At 49.0% G+C, this 25,530-nt stretch overlaps 3 protein-coding genes across 4 annotated transcripts; 2 read left to right on the top strand and 1 right to left on the bottom strand.

Annotated features, from left to right (window-relative positions):
* The first annotated feature begins 9,389 nt into the window (after window positions 1-9,389).
* On the top strand, window positions 9,390-13,021 carry SCRN2 (secernin 2). Of its 2 annotated transcripts, XM_061174791.1 has the most exons (8): window positions 9,390-9,470; window positions 9,855-10,028; window positions 10,335-10,516; window positions 11,111-11,310; window positions 11,730-11,945; window positions 12,042-12,207; window positions 12,300-12,480; window positions 12,711-13,021. In XM_061174791.1, exons 2-8 carry the CDS (start codon window positions 9,855-9,857, stop codon window positions 12,867-12,869), a joined length of 1,278 nt encoding a protein of 425 aa, XP_061030774.1. In that variant the 5' UTR covers window positions 9,390-9,470; the 3' UTR covers window positions 12,870-13,021. The 2 variants fall into 2 exon arrangements, with proteins under 2 accessions (XP_061030774.1, XP_061030773.1); XM_061174790.1 differs by having other exon boundaries at window positions 9,404-10,028.
* A 483-nt stretch (window positions 13,022-13,504) lies between these two features.
* Window positions 13,505-18,265, bottom strand: LRRC46 (leucine rich repeat containing 46). The gene is made up of 9 exons (XM_061176230.1): window positions 18,108-18,265; window positions 17,861-17,934; window positions 17,655-17,760; window positions 16,217-16,325; window positions 15,328-15,374; window positions 14,931-15,040; window positions 14,672-14,741; window positions 14,224-14,372; window positions 13,505-13,979 (listed from the first exon to the last, which is right to left on the bottom strand). The coding sequence occupies exons 2-9, from the start codon at window positions 17,868-17,870 to the stop codon at window positions 13,609-13,611; spliced, it is 972 nt and encodes a 323-aa protein (XP_061032213.1). The 5' UTR covers window positions 17,871-17,934; window positions 18,108-18,265; the 3' UTR covers window positions 13,505-13,608.
* On the top strand, window positions 18,125-24,643 carry MRPL10 (mitochondrial ribosomal protein L10). The gene is made up of 5 exons (XM_061176229.1): window positions 18,125-18,404; window positions 20,291-20,460; window positions 22,085-22,249; window positions 22,504-22,648; window positions 23,689-24,643. Exons 1-5 carry the CDS (start codon window positions 18,125-18,127, stop codon window positions 23,943-23,945), a joined length of 1,017 nt encoding a protein of 338 aa, XP_061032212.1. The 3' UTR covers window positions 23,946-24,643.
* The last annotated feature ends 887 nt before the right edge of the window (window positions 24,644-25,530 follow it).

The following is a 25,530-nucleotide window of genomic DNA, read 5'->3' as shown; positions in this document are numbered from 1 at the left end:
CCTTGAAGTTTATACCTTATAAGCAGAGGTTCCTAACTTGAGGTCAGTGGTTCCCCAAAGCAGAATTTCTTAACCTCCCTCCTGCTCCCCCGTGTATACCTCTTTGGCAAGCTGCAGAAGCTTATGTTCTTGGGATAATGTTTTAAAATGTATAATAAGTCAAACTATATAGAAAAACAGAGGAAACCAACTATATTGAAATAGTTTTCAGAATATTTTTAAAATTAGTGAAATAGTAATAAATATGCTTCTCTTAACACATTAAATAACAAGATATAGTGGTAGGTCTGATAAATATTATAACTCCAGGGTAGTGATGAGAATAAATGATATTTCGAGGTATCTGCAGCATATACGTGATATGAAATGACCTGTGATTTCTATTGGGGACCAAATGAACTATACTGCTGATCTACTGTGGTTTGTTGCCTACATTCATAATGGGAGGAAGTGCTGATTTTAGTTAGAGATTTGTGAAAACTGAGATGTAATTTTATTTCCCATCCAAGTTTGGCACTCTGGATTCAGTCCTCTCTATTCACAGACCTCTGCCCTAAAAGGATGATCCACAAGTCGAAATTGCATGCACACTTTTGCGTGTGTTCAAGAAAGTGCAGTTTTTTAGGGAAAAGAACCATTGCTTTTATGAAATTCTCAAAGGATTCTTGTCTCAAAAGATTGAGGCACAAATGTAGGGGAGAAGAAAGACATTTCTTTTCCTGTACTTATCCTCATGAGTGACGATAAATGGATAATTTGTTTTAAATAAAAGTATCTGATAGTTGATAACTTGTCACTTTCTGAATTCATTCAATAAATATTTTTCGAGTATCTACTATATGCCAGGGACTGTTTTACATGCTAGGGTTACAGGCCCAAGAATGAAACAGCCCAAGTATCCCAGTTCTCAGGGGGTTTACAAATATATAAAAATAAGTATATAAGTATAATAAATAGATAGATATAATTTCAAGCATTGCTAAGTACTTTGGAGAGAAAGAAAGCAAGGGAAGGAGAGTAAATCAGTTCCAGAAAGGCCTCTTGTTTGCATTATATATATACTTAAATCAATCAAACAAACAAACCCTGAGCCCTCTCAATTTCCTAGAAGTTACAGAGGTGGAGAGAAGGATAATTGTCAATAATACAGAATCAAGAATGAATGTGAAATCCAGAAGATTGCCGTAGACCAGAACCCTGGTCAGAAGTTAGACATGGATCTTTCTTAAACGTTACTTCATGCCTGGTTTTGATATTTTCATGGTGTGAGAAAGTTTTAGATCTGGCTTTAACTCTGATTCCCCATAGTTTTAAAATTTTTTCTTCAGTCAAAATGAATATTTGGAGTTCTACAGATTAATGTATTTTATTTCAGTTATTCAGTTATTGCTTATTTGAAGCTCCTTTTTGGGTAATTTTTTGGTGACTGACTCATTCTCAGCCTAAACTTTACTTCTAGGCTGAATTTACCGTTGTTATTTTAAAAATTTCTACTATCCTGTCATCCAAACAACTTTACAGAAAGAAACCCCATTAGTTTGAAATACATACTGTTTGGTTACCCCCTGTCCAACCATGGTATTCAAGCTCTAACCAGTCTGATGTGGGCATCAGCCAATCAGAGAAGACAGTGCCATAAAGAGTTGAGGATCAGCCCCATCTCTTTGCTGTACTTACTGAATCCTTGTCAACGTTCAAAGTTATAATTAGTATATGTGAGTTCCACTTTTGTGTAGCTTTTTTTCATATACCATCATTTCCTGTGACGTTTGTATATCATTTATGGTATATACATACAGTTTTGTTATGCGATATGAGGAGGTAGAGTTTTTTCCAACCTTTGAAGGTATGTAAAGGGTTACTATAAATGTCGTTGGACATATTGATTTGGTTTTTTTCTTTTTGGATCATTTCCATGGAAATATGAAACCGCTACTTAGAGGTGAGAAAACAGTCAATCTTAGCACCATCTGTTGACCATTCCCCCTAACATGTATTCTGACAATCACTGCGATTCCTTCTAACGTGGTGAATTTCAAATTGAGGTCAGGGTCTTTGAAGCATGCTCAGGGCTCCAAGAGTTCTTTGTGGGAATTGAAGTCTTTTGTGTTTTTGTTTTAGTGATCTTTTAAAAATGTGTGTGACTATATTCTGTATAATATGAACCACCTTAATAACTGAGTTACAGAGTTTCCAGTTAGTAATATTTTAATTCTCATAAGCTATGAGTGAAGAATTAATTTATGAGCTGGAATTAAGCTATGAGATGGAATTAATATAAATATGTGACCAAGAGACACTGTGAGTGAAAAGCAGAAGGTTTTAAATGCAGAACTCAGTGGAAATAGTTTCACAAGGCAACATACCCTGTGCTCAGATCGCCAAGGCTCCTGAAGGATGTACCACTGTTAATATCACCTGCAAGGAAGGGGATTCTTCCAGGCAAGAGAAACCTACCTTTGACGTCTTATAGAGTTTCTTCTGTACTGGCTGTCTCTACTACTCCCTCACTCCACTCTTGGGATACTGGCTATGTGCCTACCTACTTACCAGATATAAGAAACAGGTGCAAAACACCACCCCCTCCTCCCCGCAGCATGTTCCTAGTCTTTATTGTGAGACCAGCGGAAGCAAAGGGCTTAACATTCCTCTGGCAGACCCAGGCATCAGGCTTGACTGTGAATCGTTCCTGCTCCCTTCATTCTGCATTCTGGAGAAGTCATTGGTTGGATCTCTCAGTTTCCTAATTTATTTTTTAACTGTCATTTCTGCTTCTCATATACTGAGATTTTTTATTATTGCTAACACTTTTCATTCGTATATTCTTTTTTTTTCACACACACTGTATTTTATTTTTACAAGAGATAAATAAACTGACACCAAGCATTGTAAATGGATGACCACAACAAAAGCAACAATGATTGCAATTACCAAACACGAAACACACTCATACTATGTCATAATATTGACATTCAGTCCAGTAATCCTCCAGTGTAACAGCTCCTTTACTTTTCAGTGAAAATTGATTTGTATATTTTTTGCCTCTGAGTCCTTGTGGGATTTTTTTTTTATTCAATTTTCGTATATTCTTGAGTTGATTAATGGATGCACTATCTGCTTACATCTGTCTGAGGGTAATAATTGTGCTATCCTAAGGTCCTCTTGTGCTTTTTTAACTCTGATTCATTGGCTATAAGCTCTTATGTTTGTTTTTGTTTTCTGTCCTTAATGGAGTTGGCTTTCTCACATTGTTTGGTCCTTCCTGAGTGTAATTCATCTTTGTAGTTGAGATTCTACTGCGTTTGTTTCCCAGCTTTAGGGGAGAAGTGAAATGAGCTGTTGGGGCTTATTACTCCCAATGGGTTCCCCTGAGAATAAGGCAGAGGTGGAAGGTGCCTTCTGGTGGCTAGTCAGGGAGTGCATACCTTTCTTCCAGGGTTCTGGGACCTTTCCCCCTTTCTAACACCAATTGCCCCTGCCTAGAGGAAGACACATTTTGCTGCCTGGATCAAGGAGGAAAGATGTGGGGTTGATGTGTGCTGTAGGCTGCTCCTACCGCACTATTCCAACTGATCACCCTGTAGGTAGCTCCAGGATGTTTCTGGTAGGGGAGCATTTGTGGAGCTGCTCCCACGCATTGAGCTAAGGTTGTGACTTTTAAGTTATATCTTTTCTATCATTCTTTGGGATTTTGGTGGAAGTTGAAGGGGTGGAGACTTGACATGTTTCAATCTGCCAACTTGAAATAGCACAACTTCTTAGGAAACAATTTTGTATGCCTATTACATCCTAGACAAACTCAGGCAAATATGTATCAGGATACAAATACAAGAATGTTCAAAGCAGTATTGTTTTTAATAAATAAAAACTAGAAAAATCTCAGTATACACCAACAGTTGAATGAATAAACTGTGGCATAATCATTCTTAGAAGTCATACACTTCATCAGAAACATAATGCAAGCCACATAAGTAATCTTAAATTTTCTGGTAGCCACTTAAAAATAAAAGTAAAATGAAACAGATGAAATAAATGTAGATATCTTTTACTTAACCCTTATATCCAAAATATTATCATTTTAACATGTAATCATTATATAGATTATTAATAAGATATTCTATGTTTTTTTATACTAAGTATTTAAAAATATCCAAAGTATTATCATATCTACATGTAATCAATATAAAAATTAATGAGAGAATCTACATTTTTTTTCCCATAATAACTCTTTGAAATCACAATTTGGTTGCTAAATTTTATTACCAATACTTGATCGGTCTTTAGATTTCATAAAATTTACAGTCGAAAAAGTAGTATCACATATGCAAATTGTTGCTAACATAAACATTTTCCAATAATTACATTGAGTATCAGTTTTTTTAATTTTAATTTTAAAATAATTGAAATTAATTAAATTAAAAATTCAGGGGCTTCCCTGGTTGCGCAGTGGTTGGGATTCTGCCTGCTAATGCAGGGGACGCGGGTTCGGGCCCTGGTCTGGGAGGATCCCGCATGCCGCGGAGCGGCTGGGCCCGTGAGCCACGGCTGCTGAGCCTGCGCGTCTGGAGCCTGTGCTCTGCAACAAGAGGGGCCGCGATGGTGGGAGGCCTACGCACCGCGATGAGGAGTGGCCCCCGCTTGCCGCAACTGGAGAGAGCCCTCACACAGAGACGAGGACCCAACACAGCCAAAAATAAATAAATTAAAAAAAAAAAAAATTCAGCTCCTTAGTCACATTAGCCACTTTCAAATACTCAGAAGCCTCATGTAGTTGGACATGCAACACTACATACTACAGGCAAAAATAAAATAATTTTACAAAATAATGTTGAATGAAAGAAGCAATGTGGAAAATAGTACATATAATATGATTCCACTTATATAAAGTTCAAGAAGAAGCAAGACTAAACTGTGTTGTTTATGGCTGATAGAGAAAAGGCAAAACTACATTTAAAAAGCAAGGAAATTATTATGAAAGTCAGGATAGTGGTTCCCTCTAGGAAGTCAGAGAGAGGGTTGTGATTGGAAAAGGGCACATGGGGGACTTCTGGGATGCTGGCAGGATTCTTTCTTGACATGAATGGTGTTACATGGGGGTCTGTTTTGTAATTATTAAACAACTGAACAGTTGTTCAATTGAATTATTGAACAGTTATCTATATTTTATGCACATTTTAATTTTCAAAAAATTTTTAATGGGGGAAAAAATCAGATGGCTTCATTTGCCCTGATAACAGTTGTGTGTGGGACTTCCCAATAAGGTTTGGGGAAAGAGAGGAGGGAAGGGCAGCTCTGCAACGTTGGTGCCACCCAGAGCTGGGTTCTAACAGAGATTTTGTGATCTAGAGAGTAGGCATTAACTATATGATTTGGTGGAAAGAGTGGGTGGGGTGTGTGTGTGTGTGTTTGTGTGTGCGCGTGCGTGCGCATGCGTGATGGAGAGAGACGGACACAAAGGAGGACGTGAAAAGAAGGTTTAAATGAAAACAGAGCAGAAATCACCATCCCTAAATTAAATAAGAATTAGGTTGTTTAGGTGGGACCATTACCCAGCTTTCCTCCACATATAGGAGTTAGTCCTATGTAGCATATAGTTGTAGTTATTTTGCATTTTGATCCAGAAATAACCTTTTCATTTTTCAGAATTCTCAGTGAAAATTATTTGACTGAATTACATAAGGACTCATTTGAAGGCTTGCTATCCCTCCGATATTTGTAAGTTAATCATATTTATTTATGAGTTCTTATCTATAAAGTAGATTATCTATAAAGTAAGGGGTTCAAGTTAGATAATCTCTTCAATTTCTTCTAGCAATAAAATTCTACAATTCTTTAAGTCTGTGTAGGGCCCCAGCCGATCACTAGCACTAAATATCTCCTATTCATTTTTAATTTTTTAATTATATAGACAAGGTATAGATAGAAAAATACCCTTTAGTTGTAGAGGAAAAGTGGTAATGAGGTCTGAGCAATTATAGACTCCCATATGAACCTTGTTATATAAGTGTTCATACACTCTCCATCTGTATTTATATTTTGTTTATGACCTATGGATCAAATCCGGCCCACAGTCCATTTTTATACAGCCCATAAGTTAAAAGTGATTTTTAAAGGGCTGTAAATGAGAAAAAAAAGAAACGAAGTAAAATATGTGACAGAGACTGTATGTGGCCTGCAAAGCCTAAAATATTGACTTATCTGGCCTTTACAGAAAAGGTTTGAAAAAGTTGGTTTAGTAAAATGAGAGGAATTAAAGTTAACCTCAAATTGTCACCTACAGGACAAGAAAATATAGAACGCTTACATTAATATGAATGCCATTAACTCATAACTTTGATAATTTAATCTAAATTAAATTAACATATAAATATTAAATATTTAAGCAGATGAAGTATGTAAACAGTATTGTCAAGGGACTTCCCTGGTGGCCTAGTGGTTAAGACTTTGCCTTCCAATGCAGGGGGTGTGGGTTCGATCCCTGGTCAGGGAGCTAAGATCCCACATGCCTCATGGCCAAAAAACCAAAACATAAAAAAAAAGAAGCAATATTGTAACAAGTTCAATAAAGACTTTAAAAATGGTCCACATCAAAAAAAAAAAATCTGAAAAAAAAAATCAGTATTGTCAAGAACACATTAAGTTACCAAAAGAATAAACTGTTGTTAAGGATTTCAATGCAGGAATTGTGATACCAACATTAAGAATGTTTAAGATGATGGTTAAGTGGTATATTTAGAAATGTTTACACTAAATAAGCATATCAGAAATGCCCCTAACAAAAATCTCTCCAGCCTTTTTTTTCTGGTTTTTTTGTTTTTTGGGCCACGCCACACGACTTGTGGGATCTTAGTTCCCTGACCAGGGATTGAACCCAGGTCCCCAGCAGTGGAAGCGCCGAGTCCTAACCCCTGGACCGCCAAGGAATTCCCTCTCCAGCTTCTTTATCAAAGAGGAAATGCTTGCCTAGTATTTCTTTTTATTTAGGGATAAGGAGATAACTGTTTTTTGCTATAAAAGCTCAGTTTTTGTCCTTTGTCCATGGCATCCAAAGCTGTGTATGTCATTAATCCTTATTAAGCCGATGAATGAGCCTCTTTAGCAAACAGATTCTTCTTGCAAATATAAAAGGCTTAAGGGAAGTGGGTATAAAGAGCCTCACATGACCCTAAAAATAGTTCTTTTAATTATCAAACCTTCCAAGCCTTAAGGGGCAATCACCTTTATATTAGTCTCTTCTCTGCCATCTGGGCTCCAAACCTTACAAACACAGTTTGGAGAAAAACAAATAAGATAACTGCTCAGTGGACTAGGCCCTTCATTACTTCTACTATGAAATACTTTATAATCTGATTATTTCATGTAGGCATAGTTGCTCCCACCCGGTAGAGGGCATATTAGAGTCACCCATGGAGTTTTTCCAGATGCTCCATTCACTCCCCAACATCCCACCGAATTATGTCCCTTCGGCGTGCAGTAGAGCAGCGCTCCTCAAACTTTACACCTGGGGATCTTGTTAACATGCAGATTCCGACTCAGTAGGTTTGAGGTGGGGCCTGAGATTCTGCATTTTTAACAAGCTTCCAGATAACGCTGATGCTGGCAATCCGCGGACATTTTGAGAAGCAAAGTATTATATTGTGTTGTGCAATGGGAGTTGCGTCGTTGAAAACTAATCCCTCCTCACCCCAACCATGGCTGAGAACAACTGATCTAGTCCAATGCCTTCATTTGCTACTGGAGGAACTGAGGCCCTTGCAGGTAAAGTGACCTGCCCGAAGAGACCCGCGGAGCTATATCATAGCAGGAGCAGGATGAGATGCCAGTCTGCACAGTTTCGGGTAGTGCTCTTCTCTGCCTCCAGCCCAGCTTCTAGGTCAACCTTCTGTGCAAGTAGCAGTCCCCTTTCTGAAAGTGAAGTCCATCTCCCTGGAGACAGTACCCTCTTGGGACTCATTCTTGTTTATCTAGAGGCAATCAGAAAATATCTCAGATTTCAGATGTCCCAACAGCCTTATCTGGCAGGTTTCCCCCCCGCCATCACCCAGCACACCTGCCCGCAGCCTGCCTCCTGGGGAAACCTCGACCTCAGCCTTCATTCCCATCCCAGGAGTGACCACAGGCTGGTATGCTGTGGCCAGGGCTCCGAGCAGCAGCCCTGATTGGTTGGCAGGGTGGATGTGGGAGAAGTATATAAGCTGCAGTGTCTCCCCTTCCCCCTTTCCTGGAGGGCTCCATAGAGCAAAAGGGTGTGAGATGCATTAGCTTAAATGCTGGTTATGGAGATGGTTTATAGAGGAAAATGACCTGGAAAGCAGAACATTTGGGCTCGGAGTCTACCTCCACATGGATATGTGCCCCCTTGGCCAGGATTTCTCCTTTGCTGTTTCAGTTCCAAATCTTTGGACTAGAAATTTCCAAATTTTCTTTCAAAGCTAACTTCCAGTGAGTTTGAGCACTGTGGGGCAGAGTTGGCCTTTTGGCGGTCGGATGGATTTTGTGCCTATGTGCCTTAAAAAAATGCATTAAATTATTCCTACACCTCCTGACCTATGACCACTCTTTTTTTTTTTTTTTTTTTTAGCGTCTGTATTGGAGTATAATTGCTTTACAATGTTTTGTTAGTTGCTGCTGTATAACAAAGTAAATCAGCTATATGTATACATATATCCCCATATCTCCTTTGCTTCTCCCCCCCACCCTCCCCATCCCACCCCTTTAGGTGGACATAGAGCACTGAGCTGATCTCCCTGTGTTATGCTGTGCTATGCGGCTGCTTCCCACTAGCTATTTTACATTTGGTAGTGTATACATGTCCATGCCACTCTCTCACTTCGTCCCAGCTTACCCTTCTCCCTCCCCATGTCCTCAAGTCCATTCTCTACATCTGTGTCTTTATTCCTGTGTGACCACTCTTATAGATCTTATTTCCGAGGGGTTGGGGAGTGGGAGGTGGGAGATGGGGAGGAGTAGGAGGGACAAGGCAGAGAGAGGATGCGGGAGAGGGGGCACCAGCCTGGCGTTGTACCTTTGGAATTCAAAGCAGGTCACAAGTAGCTAAGGTTCTTCCGTCATCTCTGGATGCCCTAGCATTCCCCGTTCTCTAACAAATCAGCCAAGTTTTTCTTTCCTCCCCTTTCACGTGGGCTCCTTTCCACCCCCAAGCTCCCTCTCCCGACAGTGACCCCATTGGAGGAGCTAGCGGATTCGTCGCAGCCTTTATCTGGCCTGAAAGCTGCGCCCGGGGTAGGGCAGGCAGCCAGCAGGACTCCGAAGGCTGCCTCGCTCCAAGAAGTGGTGCTGGCGCGCGCCCTGGTGGAAAACCAAGGAACTGCAGGTGCTCGATTCCGACTCCGCCCCCAGGCCCAAAGCCTTCCGGGTCATCTAGGAGCCTCCGCCCCTTGAGACCGACCTTACCCGAAGCGGAGGCAGTGGCGCTTGGGACTAGGCTGCGGATCTTGGAGGGAGAGAGGGTGAGGGGCATACAGTATTGGGGAAGCGAGAAACTGGCAGACAGCAGAGTGGCGTGCGACTCTTGAAGAGGGGTGGGGCAACGAGGGAGACGCTCCCGCGACTGCCCTGAAGGGTCAGGACTTCTGGTAGAACACGGCCCTCGGAGCATGCGGTCTGCGCCCGTCTGCTGACTCCCAAGCCTGGAGCCTGGGGAGAGAGTGGGCGTCTCCGTCGCGCACGCCGGGCATCGAGTGTGCGTGCGGTGCTGAGCGTCCAAAACCCGACGGCAGTGTCTTCCCTGAGTGTCTGCACGTGTTGGGAGAGGGGCTCCCTAGGACTGCGCCCCGCTCAGGATCATGGAGAGGTGGCACGAGAGGGACACACTCATCTCCACCTCTCCCCAGATGGCATCGTGGAGCCCTGACACCCCATGTTCCTGCGACTGCTTTGTCTCGGTGCCCCCGGCCTCGGCCATCCCAGCTGTGATCTTTGCCAAGAACTCTGACCGGCCCCGGGAAGAGGTGCAGGAGGTGGTGTTTGTACCGGCAGGCACTCACGTCCCTGGGAGCCGGCTCCAGGTGGGTTAGGCCTTAGAGGGTGCTGGGAGTTGTGGCAGAACTAGGCATTCTTCTAAGACCTTCCTCCTCTGCTCCCCCCACCTGGGAAGCTGCCAGATGTGGTGAAATGAGCATGAGCTTTGAGTCTACCGACCGGAACCTAACCTATTATTTAGCCTCTGTCGACCTCAGTTCCCTCATCTGTAAAATGGGAATAATAAGACCTTCCGCGAAGGGCTGTGTAAGGTGATGGGCATAAGTGCCACCACTTTATAGGTACCTCCTCCTTTCTGAGTGGACTCTCCCTTTCTCCTCCCTTATCTCCAGTGCACCTACATTGAGGTGGAACAGGTGTCAAAGACCCATGCTGCAATCCTGAGCCGCCCTTCTTGGCTGTGGGGGGCTGAGATGGGCGCCAATGAGCATGGTGTCTGCATTGGCAACGAGGCGGTGTGGACCAAGGAGCCAGTTGGGACAGGGGAAGCTCTGCTGGGCATGGATTTACTCAGGTGTGGACCCTGCCTCCCTCATCCCCTCAATACACCAGAAATCTGGGGCTGAGTACTGACCCAGGCCATCCTCCCTGCCCTGCCCCCAAGCCTGGTTCACAAGTGCCTCCCCCTTTCTGCCCACTTTGTCATCATCTCCCGGGAGGCTGCCCCTGCCCCGCCCCTCTCTTGGCCCCATCTCCACAGTCTGGTAAGGAGCTCCCAAGTGTGGCCATCTCTGGGCTTCTGCTGGCCCAGAAATAGGACAGTGGTTTAAAATTTTTTTCAATAGAAGTAAAATTTTTCTCAAATGAAATCTCAGGGCGAATTTTGATTTGTAAAACCACTAAACATGGAGCAGCTCTGATTGAAGAGGTTGGAGGGCTCAGGGCACTTCTTTCTCCAAGAATATGTTTCAGTCCTTTTCATGAACCCCTTAGAGCACAGCTTGAAAACCACTGGCCTATATGTGCTTAATACAACCGATGTTGGCCGATTTTCTCTGTGACTTGGGCCTGTCACCAAACCTCTCTGGGTCTCTTCTGTCCACTGAAGCTCTGCCAGCAGCCACTGATACCCCATCGCCCTCTGTCCCCTGGACTCTCTTTGTGCCAGGCTGGCTTTAGAACGGGGCAGCTCAGCCCAGGAGGCCTTGCACGTGATCACAGGCTTGCTGGAGCGCTACGGGCAGGGGGGCAGCTGCCGGGAGGACCCCATGCCATTCTCCTACCACAACACCTTCCTGCTGGCCGACCGGACTGAGGCATGGGTGCTGGAGACGGCGGGGAGGCTGTGGGCTGCGCAGAGGATCCAGGGTGAGGGGCCTGGCGCTGGGGCCTGCCTCCCAGAGGTGTTCCCCTTTTGGGATGAGAACAGTGCTGGGGGCAGGGAAGGCCCCATCCAGGAGCAAATGTCTCGGGTGGTGGGGGCATCCAGGGAGATGGGAAATGAGTCCACTCAGGAACTTATCCTCCCCCCTCACTTGGTTGAGTCCTCTTGTGCTCCACCCTGCCGCTTCCTCTGGGGTGCCTTCCTGGACTTCCTGGTGGCCAGGTTTCTCCCTTAAACGCAAGCAGGTTCCTCTTCTTGATGCTCACCACAGCTGCAAGCTCACAGTAATTTCTGTGATCGGTTTGTCTGTTCCCTTCACCACCGTGTTCTCAGCACCTAGCTGAACGCCTGGCACAGGACAGGGGCTTAACGATAAACGAGCGACTCCCCATCTCCTCCACAGAGGGGGCCCACAACATCTCCAACCAGCTGAGCATCGGCACAGACATCTCAGCAGAACACCCTGAGCTCCGGCCCCACGCCCGGGCCCAGGGCTGGTGGGGTGGGCAGGGTGCCTTTGACTTTGCCCAGATCTTCTCCCTGACCCAGCAGCCTGTGCGCATGGAGGCTGCCAAGGCCCGCTTCCGGGCCGGGCGGGAGCTGCTGCAGCAACGGCAAGGTCAGTGAGTGGATGGGGTGGGGGCCGGCCTCCCTCCCCTCCCACAGCTTCAGGGGGCTTAGTCTGAGGCCGGAGGGCCCCCTTCTGCCCTGGCAGGGGGCATCACGGCAGAGGTGATGATGGGCATCCTCAGGAGCAAGGAGAGTGGCATCTGTATGGACTCTGGAGGCTTCCGCACCACAGCCAGCATGGTGTCCGTGCTGCCCCAGGACCCCACACAGCCCTGTGTCCACTTCCTCACTGCCACACCAGACCCGTCCCGGTGAGAGGATGGGGAAGGCTGGGGAGAACGGGCCAGGCAGGGGAGACGGAAGGGTGCGATAGCCCTCAGTCCTTCCATCCCTGTCCCATCAGGTCAGTGTTCAAACCTTTCATCTTTGGTGTGGGAGCGGCCCAGGCCCCCCAGGTGCTGTCCCCCACTTTTGGAGCACAGGACCCTGTTCGGAGCCTGCCTCGATTCCAGACTCAGGTGGATCGCCGGCACGCCCTCTACCGCGGACACCAGGTGGCCCTGGGGCTGATGGAGAGTGAGCAGGTAACCCCCAGGGAATCCCCCACCCCCAGCTGGGACTCTGGAAACGTGAGGGAACCTGGGAGTGGAGGAAAGACTGCAGAGCTGGGGAGAGGAGTCTCTCCCTTCAGAGCCAGCTGTCCAGGAGAATGTTGGGTGCTCTGTCCTTTCTCCTGCTTCTGTGAGACGGCAGCCACGCCCCCCTTCCGGAGGGAAGCCGGTCCCAGGGACTCAGCGCTACCTCTCCCGGGCAGGATCGGGGGCAGCAGCTCCGGCAGAAGCAGCGGGACCTGGAGCAGGAAGGCCTGGAGGCTGTGCGGGGGCTGCTGGCCAGGGAGTGGGCCCCACCCCCCCAGGAGCTGGGCGGCCTCTTCCAGGCCTTTGTGGAGAAGGAGAGCCGGGTATATGCCTGAGCCCGGCTCCTCCCGGCTCGGCCTGGGGTGCAGCAGGCTGCAGTGGGCACAGGACCCCTGGAGTAGAGGGACAGAGCAACCCCTTCACCCCCTCCGCCTTGTTTTGAGTGGCCGGGTCGGCCTTTGCCTTAATAAATGTGTTCTATTTCCTCGTTCAGTGTCCAGGGCCAGTGGGGGTGGGAGAGCCGAGAGAGGGCAAAGGGCAGCCCTGAGGTGGCTGCAGGGCCTCTGGGTGCCTTGCTGGGCGGTGCATTCTTCTGACTTGGTGAAGGTCTTGGGGGGCCCTGTGGGGAGAGGAGGTGGCCCCCAGGCGTGTGGGTGTGTGTACACGGAGGAGCATGCATGCCTGGCACAGCAGGTGGCTGCTACGTGGGGAGGATTAGAACCACGGCTTTTTGGTCCTTGACTTGAACCTCGGAAGGGCACTCCCTAGGTGGGGCGGTGAGATGTGTGCACCGCGAGATGGCCTGAGACGGGGTGCCAGTCCCTTGGGTAGTTCCTGCAAGATCCTATTCTTTAGAATCAGGCTCTGTATTCCTGCCATTGTTTCTGGGTGCTTTTACTGACAGCTTCCCCTGAGATTCCCCCAAGTGACACGGAAGACACATGCAGGGCCTGGAGATACTTTACTGGGGACAGGCTCCTGCCACAGGCGAGGGCTCTGAGGGGGAGGGGAGACCCACTCCACTCCTCGTACCCCCGTGTTCCTGGGGCTTTGCTGATAGCGATGGGCTGCGCTTCACTTCTTGATTCTTTTGGTCACAGTTTTGGTCGTGCTGGGGGCCCCAGCCGGAGAGGCCTTGGCGGCTGCGGCCACTCTGACCCCCTTCCCTGCCTGAACAGTGCTTTGCTGGCTCCTGGAAGCCAGAAGGCATGGTTTCTTGGTGGCAGAGGAGGCTTGTGGCAAGGAGACGGGCTCCAGGGATGTCTCCTTCCCTTGCCTGGGAGTGACGGAAGGGCTTCTGTCCCCGGCCATGGGTGCCCCTGGCAGCAGTGGGGGGTCGGTGAGGGCGGGCCGCATCTCCACCCTCAGTAGGTGCTCCAGCAGGGCTGTCCGCTGCCTGTGCTCCCGGTGCCTGCTCATCTCCTGCCCCAGCTCCTTGAGGAAGCCTGTGAGGGGCCAGGACGGTGGGTGGTGGATGGAGCCCCGGGCTTAGCAGGAACAAACCCTCCCCTACCATCCCTAATGGGGAGGGGCCTAAGATGGGGTGGGGAGGATGAGTCACCTGCATGCCCAGACTGGTCTGGCCCTGGGACCACCTCCCCAGACACCACCGATGTCTTAGCTTCTCCCAGATCCCACAGGGCAGGGGTGTGCTCTGGGGAGGCTGCAAGCCTTGGAAAGCAGGGTCACCTCGCTCTGAGCAGAACGGGCCTTTCCGCTCTGGGAACTCCTCGTCCTCATCGCTTGAGGCTTTATCCTCCTCGTCCGAGGTCCAGCGCTCTGCCACAGGCTGCCTGTCTAGGTCCAGGAGCAGTGGCAGGGCTTCTGTCACCAGCTTCCTGCAGGGCAGAAAGAACAGAGGCTACCACCCAGGAGGGCACGCTTGGGTGTGGAGCCTGGGAGGATGCACAGACACAAGCCACAGCAACCACACCAGGAGGGGAGGTGTTCTCGAGCTGGAAGATAGGCCTGTGGTCGGGCCAACCAGCTGAGGGCAGGCCCCAAGTGGAGTTATGGGGGGCGGGAAGGCCAAAGGGGGCCAACTTGAGCTGGAGTGAGGGTGGAGAAGGTGCCAGGGACGGTGCCCCCAGGTTTGCAGGCCATCACCCCTCTCTTCCCACCTTCACTTCCTCCTCACCTGTAGCCATCCTGGTTGGTGCAGCTGTTTCCAGTCAGGTTGAGGATGAGAAGGCTCTCGGGGAATTCATCTGCACACAGCAAAGAGAGGAATAATGAGGTTCTCACACCCACCTTCCTGTCTAAAGCCACTGCCTCTTTGCACAGCCCCCCAGACCCCCGGAGGATGTGCCGATAAGGCAAGCACAGGGAGGGGGAGCAGAGAGGAGGGAGGGCACCACCGGGAGTTATTCCATGAGCCAGGGCAAGGGCGTTCCTACCCAGCTTCAGTATTTCTATCAGGTTCTCAGAAAGGTCCAGAAACTGGAGGTGTGGGAGGTCGCGGAGGTTTTCCACCTGCCTGATTCGGTTTCCTGCCAGAGACAGGAAGCTGTAGGGGAAGGGAGGGGGAGAGGCAGCTGAATCACAGAACAGCTGAAGCGGGGGACGGGGGCACCAGGCGTCCGGGGCCCCCCTGGCTAGGCAGCCGGATGATGAGTGGGGACACATGGCCTTCTGGGGTGAGGGAAGCAGAGCTAGGCTTGCAGGGTCCTCGGCTGACCAGCAGCTGGGCTTGGGGAGATCTGAGCCAGTTCTTTGAGGTATTACCAGGTTCCTCCCCTTAATCCTCCCTCTTCTTCCCTCCCCCAACCCAGCCTGAGCCCTGGCACCACGTACCGTAAGGAGGGGACGCAGGCCAGGTTCTCAATTCGCTCGATCTTATTCTGCAGGAAGAAACCGAGTTGGGGAAACCAAGCTGAGGTCAGCTGAATGAGGGGCCTTTTAAAGGGACAAAGCCCCAAAACCATGTCTACTCTTGAGGCTGGAGATCTGGCACTTTGGGAATGATCACCCCACTTCTTGAACTGGTTGTCACTACCTTGGGATGATTTGCTTTCTCCAGGTGGATGGTTGAGGGCATAAACTTGGGGCTGGGCTAAACTTGATTTAAGTACCCTGATCACCCCACAACCAAAGAGTGACCTGGACATCAGAGAAGGAAACCAAGGGGAAACAGGGAAAGGGAAAAGGCTTTGGTGGGGGATTACACACACGGAGGGGACAGTGTACCTATACTACTTTGGTCTGTCATGTTTCTGTGGGGAAAGGTTAAGGGATCTGGGTATATTCAACCTGAGGGAGGCTGGAGATCAACCAACCACCCACCCCCACTACCACCACCACCAAAAAGCCTTCAAGGTTCTGAAGGATGCAGAGGAATCTCGTGGTTCCTTCTTCCTTTTCTTCAAAACAGGAAATGGACTTGAGCTATATAACATGAGAGATTTGGGGCAGACACCAAGAAGGACTTCTAGAACAAGAGAAGTGTCTGACAAAAAAACAGTGACTCAAGAGCATAGTCAGCATCTCTTTTGGGTGGATTGGTCTTTCAATTCAAGATAATTCCTGATTCACCTGGAAACAGTTTCTATGAAGGTCTGCCTGCCTGAACACCAGTAAATGGGCAAGATGACCTGGTTGGCTCCTTTCAGATTAGACAGACATGGCCCACAGGGGATGGAGTCCTCTCCACAGGGAGAAGGAAGGGCAGGAGGCAGGAAGTTACCCCTTGCAGATAGAGGCTGTGAAGATTCTGGAGGCCCTCTAGGTTCCTGATAGTGGTAATTCCCTCCCGGTCCAGGCGGACAGTCTGCAGTTCAGCAAGCGTGTGGAACCTGGGCAAACGGTCAGCGGGGTTGGCTAACAGTGCCACTTCTGTGGTCTCTTAGGAGGAAGATGGAGGGGAGGGTGTTTCAAGGAGGGGGTGGATGGCTCAGTGACTGATCAGATGTCAGGGACACCTGCTTGACTCATGAGGCGGGGTCTAGATCGGGAACCTGGGTTGACTTGGAGACCTGGGTATCTGTCAGTAGCACTGGGAGGGATAAGAGTGAGAGGCGAGTAAGGGTCCTTGGACTGGGAAACTGGGTGATGGCAGCTTATGGTTCCTGCAGAGGCAGGGGAAGACTTCCTCCAGCCAGCTTGGGTAGGGGAGGCAGGGGCTGGGACAGAGAGGAGACAATCTCTGCAGGAAGATCCTTCCTCACCTCCCTTCTGAGTGGTCCCGGAGGGAAGATCACTTGTTCCACCCACCCATTCATTAATCCCAAAACATTTACTAAGTGCCCATTAGAGACAAATGAGAGAGTCCCTGCCCATCACTACTAGGGAAGCTGGCCAAACATCTATGACAAGTGGATGACAGAGGCATGTGCAAGGGACTAAGGGAGTCCATGGATTATACACTGAATTCAGACTGGGGTGTTCAGGGAATGCTTCCTGGAGGAGGTGACATATGAGTAGGAGTTAGCCAGGAAGGTGAGGGGGGATAAGGAGAAGGCATTTCAAGCAGAAGGTATAGTATGTGCGAATCCAGACTCTCTTGAACTTTAATGTGCCCATGAATCCCTTAGGGGGTCTTGTTAAAGTTCAGATTCTGATTCAGTAGGTGGGCCTGAGATTCTTCATTTCTAACAAGCTCCTAGGTGATGCAGATGCTGCCCACCCGTCCCAGCACCACTCTGAGTAGCAAGGTGCTAAGATGTGAGAACACGGGGTCTTAGAGAAATCACACACCTATGGAGAGTGGCAAGAAATAAGGCTGAAAAGGCAGCAGACGTCAGCTCAGGCTAAGGTGTTTGGATTTTATTCTGGAGGTAGCAGGGAGTCAAGGAAGGTTCTATCAGATTTGTCATTTAAAAGGATCACTTTGGCAACAGTATAGGGTGCCTGGACTGGGGGTAGAGAGACTAATTAGGAGTTTGTTGAGAGGTGATGACTTATTTAAGACCCTTACTTAAAGCAATTGAGTGGGCATGGTGAAAAAGAAATAGAATGATTTTTAAGGAGGGAGAATAGGTTGGACATTGCCACTGACTGAATGTGTGGAGTTAAGTAAAGAGAGGGACAAAGAAAGATAAGTTGACAAATTAGTAGAGCTCAGGGGACTGGTCATCCTGTGTGTTTCAATCTTCCAGCACCCCTTTCCTCTCCCATGCACTCACATCTTCTCTGACAGGTCCTCATCCTCAGGGAAGGCCAAGTTCCGCTTAGTGATAAGGGCTTCAGTAATGCACACACCGCCTTCCTCTGGACTCTGGGCAGGCTTAGCTGTGAAAAGAAGGGTCCAATTGTTACATTTCCTTATTCTTGGAGGCCTGACTGTACCGTTAGTCAATTGTTCTACCCAACATCCCACCTCCCTACTCACCTCCAGGCATGATCTAAAAGCTGCTGGCTTGGGGAGGGATTGGAACGAAGAGGAGCAGAGCAGCTTGGACAGCCCTGGGAATGGAGGAACCCAGGATGGTATGAGGAGAGAGAAGCTCAGAGAATTGGGGGACAAAGGAAAGGGGTTGATTCAGGGCAAATTGTTGGGGTGGCATAGAAGACGAAAGCAAATCGAAGTGGAGGGTCTGGAGTTTGAGGGGTGTATAGGGGCTTTACTGGCCGCCTACAGGGGGCTTGTAGGTAGATGGTGGCGCGTGCGGATGGAAAGAGCGGTTGGAGGAGTCTAGCGTCGTTGCTAGGAGACTGGACGCCAGATGGGTCATCCGGGAGGGCGGGCTCCCCGGTGCCGGGCTCGGCGCATTCGTGTTGCTGCTCCAGCCGGCGGCTCCGCCCTCCGCTTCCGGCCCCGGGACTACCCACAATCCTTAGCTCCTTCCGTCTCGCTAGGCTCCCGGTCGTTCTTCCGGTGGCGATGGCTGCGGCCGTGGCTGGGATGCTGCGAGGGGGTCTCCTGCCCCAGGCGGGTAAGGAGCGGCCCACGTCTTCTCGGCGCGTTCCTGCCGATGCTCTCTACTCGTCTCCCTCCTCTACTACTAATCCCCTCCCGAAATCTCTGATCCCAGACACCTCCTGATGACCCCTGACCCCAGCTAGATCGCCGGCCTCCTTCCCCCATCTAATTTCCTGTGAGTCCAGACTCTAGTAATAACGACAACACAGCAAAAACGTCAGCGACAACCACAGTATTTATTCTCGACGCCCCAGTCCCCCTGCCTTGTTTGGGGTTTCTCTGGCCCACCACCCAGCTCTTTCTGCCTCCAGAGATTCCTTAAGGTCTCAGCTTAAATGTCATCTCAGGCCTTCCCTCGCCACCCTCCGCAAAGGGTTAAATTTCCCCTGTTAAATCTGTATCTCTCACCCTGTTTATTGACCCCTTCGCCTTATCACAATCTGTAATTTAGCATTTGTTTTATTTGTTGTTTTCTCTATTAGACTTTAAACTCCATAATGGCAGAACCCATGTTCATTCAGCATAGCCAGCATGTGGCATGGTGCCTGACATTAATAGGCATGCTATAGATATTTGTTGAATGCATGATTTTAAGTACGTAATATAGGTCAGGCACGGTGATAAGTACTTTACATGTATTATTTCATTTAAACCTTAAAGCGTCCTTTGAAGAAGGCATTATCTTCCCCTCTTTACAGATGAAGAAACTCAAGTTTAGACCAGTTGAGTGACTGGTCAAGGTCACAGCTAGTAAGTGGCAGAAGAGAGATTAAAATCTGGTTCCATGTGTGTCAATTATATCTCAATAAAACTGCAAAAATTTTTGAAAAATCTTGTTCCATCTGATCTAACTTAACAGGTTTTGTGGCCACTGGCAAGAAAACCTCTCACTTAAGCAAATCTCCATGCTCTCTGACTGTTAGAGCCACCTTCTGGCTGCACCTTTCTCTGAGATCCCATTCCGGCCTTGGGAAGGGCTGAAAGTGGGAAGCTCTAGCTTGGGTCCTTTTGTTGAGCATGAAGCGGTTACCTTGGCTTAGGGCTTTCGAGTGGCTCCCTTGTCTTCTGAGGGGTGCTCTCCAGCAATGCCTGTAAACAAGAAGCGTAGAGAGGAGGGAGACTTGTTTGGGGGAGCTGTGAGGACAGTATAACTTTTCCCTCTTGCTTCAAATCATGGGGGAAGGAGCAATGCTTAGAGCAGTGGTTCTCAAACTTTAGCCAGCATCAACATCACCTGGAGGGCTTGTTAACACTGTTTTCTGGGCTCCGCTCCAGAGCTACTGACTCAGATCTAGAACGGGGCCCGAGAACTTGATTTTCTAACAAGTTCCTGGGTGATGCTGATGTTGGGTTGGGGAGGGGTGGTGGTGGTGCACACTTTGAGAACCACTAGCTTACAGCAGGGGTTGGCAAACTATGGCAGGGCTGGTCACCATCTTTCCTACATAGTTGTATTGGAACACAGCTACATCTGTTTGTTTACATATTGTCTATGGCTACTTCCATCATACAGTGGCAGAGTTGAGTAGTAGCGATAGGCCATATGGCTCTCAAACTTAAAATTTTTCTTTGGTCATTTAAGAAAACGTTTGCCCAGCTCTCTCCTCCTTTTTAAAATGTATTCAAAATACTTTCTCCTTTGTTCTCATTTTTTCCTTATCTCTGTGCATAAAGAGCTGGAGAAATGGGCGCCTCCAAGGATCAAGCACCTGAGCTAAGGTCACCAATTAAAGAGAAGAGAAGGTTCGGGGATTCAGGCTTTCTAGCAGAGTTCCTTGTCCCACTCAGTGCTGAGGCTAGCTCTGTGAACTCTGGTTGTCTGTGCCTAGGGGGTGGGTTTTGTCCATCTGGTGCAGACTGAGAGGCTGCTTCTCACCATATGGCCGTTTCTTCTCCCAGGCCAGCTGCCCACCCGCCAGCTTGTCCGCTATGGCTCCAAGGCTGTTACCCGTCACCGTCGTGTGATGCACTTTGAACGGCAGAAGCTGATGGCTGTGACTGAGTATATCCCCCCCAAACCTGCTGTCAACCCCAGATGCCTGCCGCCCCCTCCCAGACCCCCCCAGGAGGTAAGAAGCAGGCTGGGCATGTCGCCTGGTGGTGGGATGGTGGATTAAAGTGATCTTGTCTCTGTGGCCATAATGAAGTAGCACTCCAGGACGTGGTCATCCACATCATTGCTTCCCCACTCTGACCCTGTGGTCCAGATACTTTCAAATGAAATCTGCACTTGATTCTGCGTCGGCCTTTTGGGCTCTGTGTTTGGACAGGGCTCCCGGATTTCCTTCATTCTTGTCTCCAAAAATGTGTGTGTGAAAGCTATCCACACAGGCGGAGGTAGGAGAGAGCATCGCTCCCGTCTTGAAGCTTCCATGTTTTCTTAGAGGAACAATACGAGGTGTTTTGTCCTTGAAAAAGGACAGAAAGACCAGTGGAGAATTGGTAACTTCATGGTGGTTCTCAGCTCCACAAGTTCTCAACTTTGAGAAACACTGTCTTGAGAAAATGAAGTCTTGTTCTGTGAAAATACCTCCATTTTGAATTAACATTGCAAAAGAGTAATCTTGTATTTATAATTGGTAAAATAATTCAGCATGAGTACAGTGTCAGGGATAATTAAATGATTTTGACAGTATTATTATCAAAATAATGTTCGCTGGGTCAGACTGCTGTCCAGTTCAAGGGGACTGAGCGTTCTCAGGTTTTAAAAACACTGCTCTAGGGAATTTCCTGGGAGTCCAGTGGTTAAGACTCCGCGCTTTCACTGCCGAAGGCCCGGGTTCAATCCCTGGTCAGGAAACTGAGATCCCACAAGCCACACGACGCAGCCAAAAAGAATAATAACAAAAATTTAAAAATATATATTTATTTACTTATTTAGGCTGCACCTTGTCTTTGTTGTGGCACGTGGAATCTTCCTTGCAGCATGTGGGCTTCTTTAGTTGCGGCATGTGGACCTCTTAGTTGCCGCATGCATGCAGGATCTGGTTCCCCGACCAGGGATCAAACCCAGGCTCCCTGCATTGGGAGCGCAGAGTCTTACCCACTGGACCACCAGGGAAGTCCCAATAAAATTTTTTTTTTTTTTTTTTAATTTAAAAAAAAAACCCTTGGGGCTTCCCTGGTGGCGCAGTGGTTGAGAATCTGCCTGCCAATGCAGGGGACACGGGTTCGAGCCCTGGTCCGGGAAGATCCCACATGCCACGGAGCAACTAGGCCCGTGAGCCACAATTACTGAGCCTGCGCGTCTAGAGCCTGTTCTCCGCAACAAGAGAGGCCGCGATAGTGAGAGGCCCGCGCACCGCGATGAAGAGTGGCCCCCGCTTGCCGCAACTAGAGAAAGCCCTCGCACAGAAACAAAGACCCAACACAGCCAAAAATAAATAAATAAATATTTAAAAAAAAAAAAAAAAAAAACCCCTTGTGTCGAGGGCTGACTTTCAATACCAATAAAATTTTTAAAAATTAAAAAAATAAAAACACTGCTGTAAAGCCTGTGGTTATCAAATGGAAATGAAAAGATGGAGTGGGAGATAGAACATGTCTCTGAGAGTCAGGGGCCCAACTCTCCTGCCTCTACCCTGATCTTCGTTAGGGCATCACTGGAAGCTCCAGCGCCTGTCCCTGAGGGAGTAAGGGGTGTAAGGAGAAGGGGCATTTTACGTCCCCTTGGTCCTCCCTTTCTGACTGCAGGAGACAGGCCTCGTCCGGCTCCTCCGTCGGGAGATAGCAGCAGTTTTCCGAGACAACCGAATGATAGCTGTCTGTCAGAATGTGGCTCTGAGTGCGGAGGACAAGCTTCTCGTGCGGCACCGGCTGCGGAAGCACAAGATCCTGATGAAGGTCTTCCCCAACCAGGTAGAGAACGGCCCCCTGGCGTGGGTTGCCGTATTCCCCTCCCCCACCCCCATCTCAGACCCCAGCATCTCTCCCAAGATACGGCACTCCCGACTCCTCCCTGCCACGGCAGCCCTCCAGTCCGGGGCCTAATCTGTGATTAGGGTTTGAGGAGACCCTCGGCTTGAGCCCTCAGCCTGGTGTGGCCTGTGACCAAGGTGGGTGACTCTTTCTCCTACTCGACCCCAGTAAGCCCTTCTTTCTCGCTGCTCCAGATCCTGAAGTCCTTCCTGGAAGGTTCCAAGTACCAAAATTTGTTGCCCCTTTTTGTGGGGCACAACCTGCTGCTGGTCAGTGAAGAGCCCAAGGTCAAGGAGATGGTGCGAATCTTGAAGAGTGTGCCTTTCCTGCCGCTGTTGGGTGAGCACGCACCCCTGCCAGTTGGGGGTGAGGGTGGAGGGGAGTGGGTGCTAGAGCAGCCTGGTGCCATCTTCAAGGCTTGTGTGGGTAAAACTGTGGACATGCTTGGAGGGGACACCCTCTCACGATGGAGTCTGCGTCAGTAGCACCATTGGATGAGGGCTGCTTGTGTGTGTCACTCCACGGAGGGAAAGTTCAGACACCTTGAGTCTAGTAAGGGGGTACTGGGTGTTGAAACCCACAAAGACAAAGATACTTAAAACAAACAGCCCGGGCTTCCCTGGTGGCGCAGTGGTTGAGAATCTGCCTGCCAATGCAGGGGACACGGGTTCGAGCCCTGGTCTGGGAAGATCCCAAATGCCGCGGAGCAACTAGGCCCGTGAGCCACAATTACTGAGCCTGCGCGTCTGGAGCCTGTGCTCCGCAACAAGAGAGGCCGCGATAGTGAGAGGCCCGCGCACCGCGATGAAGAGGGGCCCCCACTTGCCACAACTAGAGAAAGCCCTCGCACAGAAACAAAGACCCAACACAGCCATAAATAAATAAATAAATAAATAAATAAACCCAAAAGTTAAAAAAAACAAACAGCCCAAGTGAAGGGTGCTGAGGGACAGTGAGCAATGTTTCCTAGACTCCCCTGAGGCCGAGAATCCCTGGAGGTGCTTCTTGCAGAGAATACTGATTTCACAGGTCTGTGTTGGGGGGCAGGAATCCGTGTTTATAATACAGACTCTCCCACCCCGCCCCCCCGCCCCAAACACACACTCCATGGTTTTTCAAGGAAGTTTAGGAAACAGTGACTTAGTGGAGGTTGGACCAGGTAGATGTATTATGTAAGGGTTTTCTAGGGAAGAGTTAGGAAGGAAGGGAGGGGATTGATCTGAAACAGTGGGAATGGGGCGGGGCACAAGTGGGAACCGGATTTGGGGGAAGGCTGGGAGGTAGAAAAGGGCAATGGAGAGCAAATTCCTAGGGTTGGACCATTGTTTTTGGAGAAGAAAAGCATTTGTGGGAGCCTCGCTGATCCTGTGTTCTTCCAGGTGGCTGCATTGATGACACCATCCTCAGCAGGCAGGGCTTCATCAACTACTCCAAGCTCCCCAGCCTGGCCCTGGTGCAGGGGGAGCTGGTAGGAGGACTTACCCTCCTCACCGCCCAGACCCACTCCCTGCTTCAGCACCAGCCCCTCCGGCTGACTGCCCTGCTGGATCAGTACGTCAGACAGCAACACGAGGAGGACCCTGTCGTGCCAGCCAGTGGGCAGCTGGATCCTCCCGACCCTGTTCCGGACTTGTAGCCAGCCTCTTGTACCCAGCCTGCCCATAAATACACTCTGCCCCGTTGGCTGTCGGAGATATGGGGAACTTGGGGTAGGGAGTGGCATTTGTTACCTGGCTTTCACTGGCAAAGATCTCTTCTAGTACATGGCAACCCAGAGATGCAGAGGGATCCCGTTTCAGAACGGAGGCGGCTCGTAGTCACTGTCTTTGTCCCTAGTTTTCCCAGCTTGGGACCTGATAGCAGCGGTCTCTTTCCGCTCTCCAGGTCCAAGGCGGAGGGGCCTTTGGTTTCTGTGTTCACTGTCCCTTGCTGCACGCGCCTCCCAGCCTATCCCCTCGTGGCTCCAATGTGCCAGAATAGCTCAACTGAGTAATTAGTTGTGCTGAGAGTGGCATCTATTGAGAGCCTACTATGCCAGGCTCCCTTTACATGTGCTAGATCCTGTATTTCTCACATGTTATCCCCATTTCACAGAGAGGAAGACTAAGAGGAGGAGAAGTTAAATAGCCCGCCCAAGGTCATGCTGTTGGTTAGAGGCAGCACAGGGACTGAACCAGGCTCTTCCTGCTCTGAAGATGCTGCCCTGGTTTTCTACACTAGAGCTTTTTCATTAGGGTCCCAAGTGTGCTTGGGTGTTAATTCTGCGCCCTCAGGGTGTGCCATGTCGTGGAAAAGTTGGGAGCACTGCTTTATGATAAAGTGAAATGCATTTTACTTACTGTGTTTTGCTGTTGACAAGCTTATCCTCCCTGTAGACTTATTCCCAAGGTCATCTCTGACTCACTTCTCTTCCTAGAAAATCCTTCCTCTTCCCATGTCCAAGCCTGTTACCTCCCTGTACCTGCTCCCACAAATGGCATTGCTTAAGTGCTTGTCCTTTTGAAGGCAGCTGCCCACTTTGTCCAGTATCTGACACATCTCAGGTGGTTCAAAACAAAAGAGCTGGGACTTCCCTGCTGGCACAGTGGTTAAGAATCCGCCTGCCAATTCAGGGGACACGGGTTCAAGCCCTGGTCTGGGAAGATCCTACATGCTGCGGAGCAACTACGCCCGTGTGCCACAACTACTGAGCATGCACGCTAGAGCCCGTGCCACAACTACTGAGCCCACGTGCTGCAACTACTGAAGCCCACTCACCTAGAGCCCGTGCTCCGCAACAAAAGAAGCCACCGCAATGAGAAGGCCGCGCACCACAATGAAGAGTAGCCCCCGCTCGCCAAAACTAGAGAAAGCCCGCATGCAGCAATGAAGACCTAACGCAGCCAAAAATAAAATAAATAAAATAAATTTATGAAAAAAAAAAAAAAAGCTGAGGGAAAGCCAGGATTCTGTTTTAATAAGGGGGTCTGGGGGCTCTCGAGTAGGAGGCCTCAACCAAGTCTCAGGGAACTGGAGGTTTTTAATGGAGAGGGGGTGTATGACTAGAAGCCTGCCCTTGTCCTTGATTGGAGCGCATTCCAGGTGGACACAGGGGTGATGCGGGGAGTTGGTTGGTGATCATTGCTTTGGGACTTGGAGCAGTGCCACAGCTTCCTTAGTCCTGGGCAGACACTGCTCTGGCAATGATGATCAGCAGCTTTTCCTTCCCTGGTTCAGGACCA

Source organism: Eubalaena glacialis, chromosome 19 (assembly GCF_028564815.1).
Source record: "Eubalaena glacialis isolate mEubGla1 chromosome 19, mEubGla1.1.hap2.+ XY, whole genome shotgun sequence".
Taxonomy (NCBI): domain Eukaryota; kingdom Metazoa; phylum Chordata; class Mammalia; order Artiodactyla; family Balaenidae; genus Eubalaena; species Eubalaena glacialis.
The sequence above is the reverse complement of the archived record's forward strand: the minus strand, read 5'-3'. Positions and strand labels throughout refer to the sequence as shown.